This window comes from Aspergillus novofumigatus, assembly GCF_002847465.1.
Source record: "Aspergillus novofumigatus IBT 16806 chromosome Unknown P174scaffold_25, whole genome shotgun sequence".
NCBI classification, from domain to species: Eukaryota; Fungi; Ascomycota; class Eurotiomycetes; order Eurotiales; family Aspergillaceae; genus Aspergillus; species Aspergillus novofumigatus.
Window position 1 is genome coordinate 7,190 of NW_020194298.1, and position 9,416 is coordinate 16,605.

A 9,416-nucleotide genomic window follows, 5' to 3' on the forward strand; every position below is an offset into this window, starting at 1 on the left:
TTAGGCCGGGTTGGGTTGGGGTTTCCGGGTTGGGTTTAACCAGTCTAGGCCTATGGAAGGACCTTCCTGATCTCAATTAGATTAATTACACTCATTTATGGCTGATAATCGGTAGTTTACCCCTCTCTAGATGCCTGTATCCGCTGGTATAAAATCTAGCTAGTCAGACGATAGATTAGAAACAATCGTACCTTCCGAACTTTATCATTGGTAGCCAAATTACTAGTGATAGCGAAATCCGATACGGTTCTGAGCTTTCTCACACGTGGCTACTTGGCTGGTCAGAAGGTGCATATTCGAGAGCTAACATATTGAATTATGTTACCGCTTGCCCGATTTGGAAGCATACGAATTGGCGAAGCACTGCCACTCTTGGCCGAATATTCGATAGCATTTGATCATTTAGAAGACCTGCAATCCGACCCCTATCGAAGGCATATATAGGAGATAGATAGTCATTCGTTTAGAAGAATCGGACCTTCATTGATTTTCGATTGGCCATATAGTTTACTAGTGATTTGGAAAGTTTACGTATCTTAGCGATTTCAACATAACATAAGGTACATTACCTTTGCCAGGATACACGTATCGTATTAACATCAACCTTTGAGATAGATATACACTGCTATATGAAGAGAAGTTGCGATCATGACATTGTTTCAATTTAGTATCCTCATTGAAAACTTGATCCGTCTCGGTGCCATGTTTGGGTGCCATGTGGAATAGTGGTGGCTAAATCCAATCAATGTTTTATTCAACTATCCCTCAGTGCCCAAATCCTAAGACAGCAGTCTCCGTATCTCAACCTCAAAAGGACGCTTTCATGGTCAGGTGACGCATGCTCGCTGTCAAAACGTGGTGGATGGGCTGATTAGATGATAAACTTTCTGGCTGGAAAACTGCGGTTTGGGCCAAAAAACTCACTGGCTACACCCCATTCCTTGGGTCCAAATAGTCGGACGGTCTAGCCACAACAGCGAGCCCTCCTACACAATTAAATGCAGACGTCATGATGATCGAAATTCCATGGATTGGTGATTACACAGCAGATGTGGGGTCTGCCAACGGTATATATCTGAAGGAAAGATACTTATGAGTAACTATGATTGCAAGGCCAGAGTTGCTTTGATCTCACAGTTGCTCCTAAGCTGCTCTGTATATCCTTTACAATGTAAGCTTTATCTTACCTATGATACGTTCCTACTTTCCATTTAGAGGAAACTCCAAAATTCTAGTTCTACAAAATCAATATACACTAACTTCTTCCAGTTCAGAACCATAAAACAGCTACCTAACTGCAGTAAGGGCTACAAAACACCAAAGGGTGAAAACAAGAACCTATTGTTCCTTGTTTCCCTGTCCTTTCCACAAAGCCATCACGCGATCAAGCAACGATTCATACCAATCTAAGAAGGGAAAAATGGAAAATAAACTGTGTTCTCAATTAGCGGGCCGGGAATCTCCAGCTCCTGAAAGCCAGACCGCTGAACAGCAAATCCCTTTTTGCTGGGGTAGAATACCTCGCAGCTCGCAACAACAAACCGAGATTCAGGTCCAGCAAGCATCCGGCAATATCAAGCCGTTCCAGTTGGAAAGTAACCCTATTCATCCTCTTGAGGGCCCTGAGATGGCGAAATATGCAGGTGACAAAATTAGGCGTTTGTCTTATTGAGATTGTTGACATGGCTGCTTTTTTAGTGCAAGTTATCATCTTTGCAGAAGTGGGCTCCCTGATGGTGATTTCTTATTATTCTATAGTAGGATGATGTTCCGCAAGGAGCGGAAAATCATTTTAAATTTTCTACTTTTCGTTCCTTAATCAATCATGTGATTCCGCCACTCCCTCCGTACCCCACCAACCGGGCCGGTGCCAAGTCATAATCATATACACCCTACGACATACTAGGCAAAGGTCAGTTGCATATGTGGGGATCTTTCTTAAGGATGGGTTGATGATTGATGCTGCGAAGATGGGGACGCTGGAGCAGTCAGCTCGGAAAATATACTGGGTGTTACAGGAATGAGTGGTGCTAACGGGAGTAGGGTCTGGTAGATATCGTCAACTGCCTCAAGGCGGATGATGATGTTCAGGAAAGATGACCAGAAATACTTCCATTTATCATTGATTAGCGCAATGTTACTTTGTATATTTTCTACTTTATTTTTCTTCCCCCCGATCTGACTTCTAGATTAATGATACCAGAAATAAGGTCGTTAACTACCTACCCTAAACAACAGGAAATGTGCATCCTGGTGATGGTGATCATTTGGACCACTGACTGCTAGGCAAGGCTTGCACTAGAGATTCCGTTGATAATAATGAGTAGGCTGATGGGTGAAACTATGGTGAGACTAGACAAGTCTAGAACGTTTGAATGCCCGAGACGAGAGCTAACTAACTGAATAACTGGTCAACCAACTCGTCAAGCTTCTCGACAGGTCAGCCGGGTTGATAGCCCAGGAAGATTATAATCCTGGGCCGTCGCTCGCTCCATACACCATTACGGCGAAACACTATCTGGCCAATTCGTGTCTTAGTACTCCGTAGATCCATATATATCATGCTAGCCAATGGGATCTACCATAGCGTTGAACTGGTGCCAACATGGGCGTTAGTTTGGTTTCAGCTGTTATACTAGGTTTAGTATGTTCCACACTCATACTTATTCACTACCGATGTCATATCCCACATAGTATTTCTTAGTCCAATTTCCATTGAAAATACAGAGATTGGTGATCAGAGCAGCACAGGTAACCAACCTGTCAACTAAGACATTGTTACAGATTGATTGCCGGATCAGATTCCTCCTTTGTTGCGGTGCATTATGCGTGATGAGAATGGCAAATCTCTGTTTTATCAGGGGGTTCTTCCCCACAGTTTTCTCCGCAGATTGGACATGGTCGCATTATACAATTATATGAGGCAGCTGTCACAACTGTTTTGTCTTGCATTTAGCCGTCTCGCATTTAGCCACTTTCACATTGGTTCAGCAGAAACCTGCCGTAGACACCTGAGAGGATATAAATATCCCCATTGTTCATCTGAACTTCCTATCCCACAACTTAGACCCTCGTCCATCCCTTCCAACCCCCTCCTGAGGACAAGATTACAAAATGACACCTCGAAAGTCCATCGCAAGCCTCGCGTGGTTGAGTGGTATCCTCCTCCTCTCAACACCAGGTACTCTGGCCGCATGTTCCCTCCCATCCACCTACAGTTGGACATCGACCGGTGCCCTCGCCCAACCCAAGTCCGCTGGACCGCGCTCAAAGACTTCACCAACGTCGTCTACAACGGCCAGCACCTCGTCTACGCCTCCACAACAGATGCATCCGGAAACTATGGCTCGATGAGCTTCTCCCCCTTCACCAACTGGTCCGACATGGCCTCAGCAAGCCAAAACACCATGAGTTCAGGGACCGTCGCCCCAACAATCTTCTACTTCCGGCCCAAAAATATCTGGATCCTAGCCTACCAATGGGGTCCGACATCCTTCTCCTACAAGACATCCAGTGACCCCACAAACGCCAACAGCTGGTCCTCGCCCCAACCTCTCTTCTCCGGAACAATCTCTGGCTCTAGTACAGGCGTCATCGACCAAACCGTTATCGGCGATAGCAATAACATGTACCTGTTCTTCGCCGGCGACAACGGCAAGATTTACCGAGCCAGCATGCCCATCGCCAACTTTCCCGGGAGTTTCGGTACAAAGTATGAAGTCGTCCTAAGTGATAGCCAGAATAATCTCTTCGAGGCGGTGCAGGTTTACACTGTGGAGGGCCAGAATAAGTATCTCATGATTGTCGAGGCTATCGGTGCGAGTGGGAGATATTTCCGGTCTTTCACAGCTGATAGCTTGGGGGGTACTTGGACTGCGCAGGCCGCGACTGAGAGTAACCCCTTTGCTGGGAAGGCGAATAGTGGAGCGACCTGGACGAATGATATCAGTCACGGGGATCTTGTGAGAACCAACCCTGATCAGACCATGACTGTTGATGCTTGTAATTTGCAGTTTCTTTATCAGGACATGATCCTAGTGCGAGTGGGGGTTATAATACTTTGCCTTGGAGGCCGGCGGTTTTGACATTGAAATGAGTGAGGAAGTAACCTATCATACAGGTGTGGGTTAGTTTGGGGATATGGTGCACTACCTAGGGACCTTTTGGTGTGAGATCAAGTTGAAAATTCATCATAGTTATCTTGTTGAGCAGTAGTATGTGATATGCTTTTACCAGGATGGTTGAAATTACGAACGCTATAGTGTATTCAAGACATATCTCATGAGCTTGACCCTCTACATAAACTGGGCTGGGCTCGAAACGCGTCAATAGTTTGAGGTATAATACCATGCTGGAATGTTACGCCTAGAAACATAGAAAGAAGCAAAATCCCTTGCTATTGAGAAATCATTCTGCCCACAGTAGCCTGAATTGCTAGGTTACGCGCTGATTATATCAGCCTGAAGAACATCGCTGCAGAAAATTAGCTATATTCCTGTCCTTGATGGAGTTTGACTGGAATAGCAGGCTAAAACAGTTTATGCAGATCCCCGTGGGGAAACCCAGTTGACAGAATTCAGAGCTCAAAACGATTCTCATAGGATCTAGATGCTCAGTATAATTTACCTAGCATGGCGCCCCGCCGGAGAAATGCCACTTACTAGGATAATTATATCTGGTTGGTAATTGAAGATACGGGAGACAAGCTGTAACAGCTGAGGTTTGGAGGATTGCCTTGAATAAGAGACGTTCAGGTAACAAGAACATGATGATATATATGATCCTCTCGCTCAATGGGCGCGCGAGATCCAAGTCGGAAACAGAACCTGGTTGCCAACTATTTCCCTAAGGAGAGATTCATCCAAGGGAACTCAGAGGTAAATGCCACGCAGCCAATGCAACTTTTCACTCTATAGGCCATGTCTATTACATATTTAACATACTCAAGAGGTCCTTTTTAGTTTATTAAAGTCACTTAGTATATATACAGCAGTCCAAATCTATCTGAAAGGAACACCACCACGCCCATATCAAATCCAGCTGCTTCTAAGTCTCCCCAACAGCATCGTTCCCAAACAAACCATGGCTGTAACTCCAGATCAGACCGCATAGTAGGTTTTCCCTCCGTATACAATCCCAGATCATGCTGCTTAAAGTCGCCCTTAATAGCAGCATCCCATTCCTACTGCTTAGGACAATGCTCCAAATGCCAGATCTTGCCATTTTCAAACACCCCTTCTCAAATCCACTCAACGCGGTTTTTGTGAATTTGCTAGAAGGCCCATATAAGTTTTAGGACATCTCAGCAGGCAAGGCCCAGTCAAGATACTCAGCCAGAGCAGCACCGTCTTCAATTACTATTCCAGCTCCCCGTTTACAATCATCAGAATAGTCTCACCTTCTAGTTGACGCATACAGCACACCCCCATAAAGGAAAATAGGAAGATAACGTACATGCACCAAATACAGCACCATTGCCTGCACAAAATCCCTAATCAACAACATCTTTCCACTATCACTAACCCACCATGGCAACTGCGGCAATCAGTCAGTTCCAATCAAGACATTCCTAAACATGACTAAGACACTTGTAGATAACCATATCAAAACCTTTATGTGTGCTTCATATGGTTGGTATTTCCCTTCTTATCCCAGTTCCGAACCTTACCTACAGTGGCACATCAAATGTTTGAATCCATGGTATTTACCGCTAGCTTGATTAGGATTTAGGATCCTGGATGGATTCGCAATGAGTCCTAAGAGGGATAGTAGTATTGGATTTTATGAGCCTTATCCCTTAGAATGATTCCTACACCCTAGGATATTGTAGGTGAATGTTTCGTCCCAGCTCTCTGCACTGCCATTAGTGGAAAGAAATTTTGAGAGGTCTTAACTCTTAAATCTTTAAAAATGTCCTTTTTCATTCTATTTTCTTTATTTATTGATCCTTAAATATTCTTCCCCAATTGGTACTAACCGTATTATAATATAATAGATTTGTACATTACTTTTTTTCCTCAATATATGTTTTTCACCTATATACTATCCCTACTATACTTTTTTTCATCTTATCCCTCTATCTCCTTCTCTCTAAGTATTGATAGATCAACTGTCATATAATTGGGACTACGTAAGATAGATCTTTTTATCCATAATAATACTTATGAGGTCTAAAACTGCCACCTATATATGTTTATAGTGCTTATTCCCTATCTATAGACCTATCCAGCTATCTAGTATAGGAAGCATTCCTTTACCATAAACAATCCCAGTACACAGTACTGTCTTAATTTAAGAATTTATCATTACTTCAATTGGTATCCTTGGCATCTACATGGAAGAAGAGAACCCTGCTCTCTAGACCCAGTTTGCTTGCTCCAAAATTTGCGCCGCAATGTCCTTCACGGTCCGACCGTCCGTTGAAATTCGGCAAGCCCATCCCCCAACCTCGTTCTCCAGTACCGATGCCATTCGGAGGCCACTCGCCAAATGATGATCCAGTAAACTGCCTATCTCTCTTTTTCGTAGCCTCTCTGAGGCTGTATTGTCGGTGGCTTCAAAATGAACCCCTGAGATCAATAGCAGGTTCTCTCTCCCGCGGGAATTGGAGAGAATCTTGGATGACAGCTTGGAGAGTATTTTGGATAGATTCATACTCCAGAGCCATTGCAGTTCCCGAATAGGATGAGTCTGCTGCATCCCTCGGCGGCGATAATAATTTCCGAACATAGATTCAAGGTTGAGAAGTAGCAAATCGGGGCCCTCCTCTTCGGGATATACCATATCTAGATTGTCTCCATCGATATGGGCATGAGGGATACCATGGATTTTTAGGTGTTCGACATCTCGCTTGCGATGGTAGTTTTCCCGACACCAGATCTGCCGGATAGAAGTATAACCTGTACGATCATTCTCGTAAAGTAGTGGCTGCCGAGACAGGTTTTTCATTCGGGTTGACTTGTGTGTCTATGGAGCATTTGACTCAGGATTGACTACTTTATGTTAGGTTTGCTCGAGATCCCTGTAGAATGAGTCATGACTCACTCTGGGCTTCGTAAGTTCGTAGAGATCTCAGGACTACATTTATGCGGAGTAGACAGCAGTACGGCGGACTATTTGTACAAAAGGAACTTTTGGATTTTTTACATTGATTATATCTCACCAACACTTCCCTCCGCACGGTCGCACGCACTGCACTATCCCTACTAGACAGCATTCGATATCGATACTAGATGGCTTTCAATATCAATACTAGGCGAGAATTTGATATCAACACTAGATGGCATTCAATATCGCTACTAGGTGAGAATTCATATTAATACTAGATTATTAGTAGTTAAGGATCATTCTTGAATTATAGTAGTTAAAGGTCAATATGCATACATATATATATATATATATATGTATTACTACTACTGTACATTAATTAACTACTAAAGATGATTATTCCCTTATAACTTAATCGTAAGACTTTGATTAAGTTTCGTCAAGTCACTCCCATTTTGCTAAGCCAATATCCAACCGTTGCATCCCTACTCAAGGGACTGGAGCCTTCCTTAAGCACCTAAGCCACTGGTACAAGACTCAAGCTTCCCCATTATGAGACTCATGTCAGGTTCTCATATACTTCTTCCCGTTGGGGCTATTTTCTGAGTGAGGAAGGCCTCTTCAAGATACAACAAGCCGTTGAGGTAATTGCGCAGGTGTATTGTTGCTTACCTTTGTCCCAGGGTCCTAGGCATACGTCAGAACACGAGAAGTGATGTTTCTTACCAGAATTAGTATAGTGAAAGCAACATATATGTATAATGATCATGCTACAGCCTTACTTCAGTATATACTCTTGCATAATTCCCATCAAGGTTATACACAAGCTACTCGATCAGGCTAAGAATATATTATCGTATCTTAGTATTTTCTTAACTAGTGCCTTACTGACTTAATTTCTCCAACAGTCACCTCAGGAAACTCCATAGTGGAGCGATCTAATAACTCATGTTTCTTCCCCCTTCAAAACAAAGTCAAAGAATCTGCTCGTATAAGTAGCAATAGCCTGATGGGCTCTTCCCCATCGATACTCCAAAGAATGCGGCCGTCTGTGCCGGATATTCCTCTCTGAGACCAAATCAAATCAGCAGCCACCGCCAAATCCGTAAACGTACCATGTTCGTAGACTACCACCCAAGCATAAATCTTCTCCTAAAACCCTTCAGCCTTCGGCCCCATAGAGCGCCCCAGCTCACATCAGTAGTCAAATTCTTCCGCTTGCTGCGCGCCATCAACATGAACGGCTTATCCAATCCCCGGTCAGATAACAGAGCCGAAAATGTGCCGTCCAGATTGACACCCCCCAATAGACGGGATCAGAAAGCATAGCCTCAGCTGCGTCGCACCGCCAAGAAGTGCCGTAGATTCCAACTTAAGGTATCCAAACCGCAATTCGGCGTGGGATGAGCCTAGAAATGACAGATGGGATATAAAGCTGATCGAGGACGAAGGATACGTCTCTCACCTCGGATATTCAGGTCAGCTATGATATTCGGCATTGGTTGTAATGTTTGCAGCGAGGATTGTGGCATTGTTGGGGAATGTTACGATGCCTGCGTCGTAGGGATGGTCGATGGTTACGACGATGTAGCCCAGTGCTGGACAGTCTGCAGTGAAAGTGTAACTTAGCAAGACATGTCGATTTAATGCTTTAATGAGTGGATAACAGAAGGTGGGGAAAACGCACTGCTGTGCCATAGCACTGTACAAGAGTCGAGAATTCCCAGGCCAGGTGAGAAGAGAATGAGCGGAAATTTTGCCCTTTGACGCGGCGACTAGAATCTGAAGGCCGACAAGGCATGCAGGTTCGAAGTGTAAGTGAGCCGAAGGCGCCGGCTGGGATGCCAGCCTGTGCGTACTGTTCATCCTCGAATGTTGCGGTGATGGGGTCCATGTAGGACGTCAGGGAGGGGCAACAGCTTGGTGGAGGGACGGGATGAAAGAGAGAGATCATCAGAGTACGTGGCTGTGGCATTGCGGAGTAGGGATCCAAACGACGATGGTCGATGAGCTGGGGCCGTTGCGATGCTGGTGTTGTATGGGCCTCCTGTGGCAGGGAAGGACACCGCGCTGATGCTTGGGAGAAGCTGGGTAACCAGAGCGGCGAGCAGCAGGTGTTTGGCAGAGGGCTTGAACATCGTAGCGAACAGTGAGGGACAAACGAGGAGAATTGTGTTTTATGAAAGGAAAAGGAGAACCTGATTATCAGCAGAGAAAACAGAGAGAAGTTCTTCGTCTTATATAGATTCTGGAGTCAGTCCCACGGACGCTGTGGCGCCCGTGGGGTCTGATGTTAGCTGGGTCATCTTGATATTCCTACTACCTAACAAGGCAATAATACAGCGCGCTCATGGATCCATTCCGCGGAT

General features: G+C 44.7%; 5 protein-coding genes across 5 annotated transcripts; 2 read left to right on the top strand and 3 right to left on the bottom strand.

Annotated features, from left to right (window-relative positions):
- Nucleotides 1–471: 471 nt before the first annotated feature.
- Nucleotides 472–876, bottom strand: P174DRAFT_118457 (uncharacterized protein). Its single transcript, XM_024821063.1, has one exon. The coding sequence runs from the start codon at nucleotides 715–717 to the stop codon at nucleotides 511–513; it is 207 nt and encodes a 68-aa protein (XP_024676845.1). The 5' UTR covers nucleotides 718–876; the 3' UTR covers nucleotides 472–510.
- Nucleotides 877–1,420: 544 nt separating this feature from the next.
- Nucleotides 1,421–1,672, top strand: P174DRAFT_380853 (uncharacterized protein; the record flags this gene model as incomplete). Its single annotated transcript, XM_024823029.1, has 1 exon — nucleotides 1,421–1,672. One exon carries the CDS (start codon nucleotides 1,421–1,423, stop codon nucleotides 1,670–1,672), a length of 252 nt encoding a protein of 83 aa, XP_024676846.1.
- A 1,442-nt stretch (nucleotides 1,673–3,114) lies between these two features.
- Nucleotides 3,115–4,096, top strand: P174DRAFT_465288 (arabinoxylan arabinofuranohydrolase; the record flags this gene model as incomplete). The annotated part of the gene is made up of 4 exons (XM_024830530.1): nucleotides 3,115–3,232; nucleotides 3,253–3,962; nucleotides 3,984–4,012; nucleotides 4,039–4,096. The coding sequence occupies 4 exons, from the start codon at nucleotides 3,115–3,117 to the stop codon at nucleotides 4,094–4,096; spliced, it is 915 nt and encodes a 304-aa protein (XP_024676847.1).
- Nucleotides 4,097–6,357: 2,261 nt separating this feature from the next.
- On the bottom strand, nucleotides 6,358–6,911 carry P174DRAFT_516621 (uncharacterized protein; the record flags this gene model as incomplete). Its single annotated transcript, XM_024832357.1, has 2 exons — nucleotides 6,358–6,845; nucleotides 6,875–6,911. 2 exons carry the CDS (start codon nucleotides 6,909–6,911, stop codon nucleotides 6,358–6,360), a joined length of 525 nt encoding a protein of 174 aa, XP_024676848.1.
- A 1,083-nt stretch (nucleotides 6,912–7,994) lies between these two features.
- On the bottom strand, nucleotides 7,995–9,185 carry P174DRAFT_516622 (uncharacterized protein; the record flags this gene model as incomplete). Its single annotated transcript, XM_024832358.1, has 6 exons — nucleotides 7,995–8,174; nucleotides 8,207–8,291; nucleotides 8,435–8,512; nucleotides 8,596–8,696; nucleotides 8,824–9,058; nucleotides 9,114–9,185. The coding sequence occupies 6 exons, from the start codon at nucleotides 9,183–9,185 to the stop codon at nucleotides 8,011–8,013; spliced, it is 735 nt and encodes a 244-aa protein (XP_024676849.1). The 3' UTR covers nucleotides 7,995–8,010.
- Between the last annotated feature and the right edge of the window lie 231 nt (nucleotides 9,186–9,416).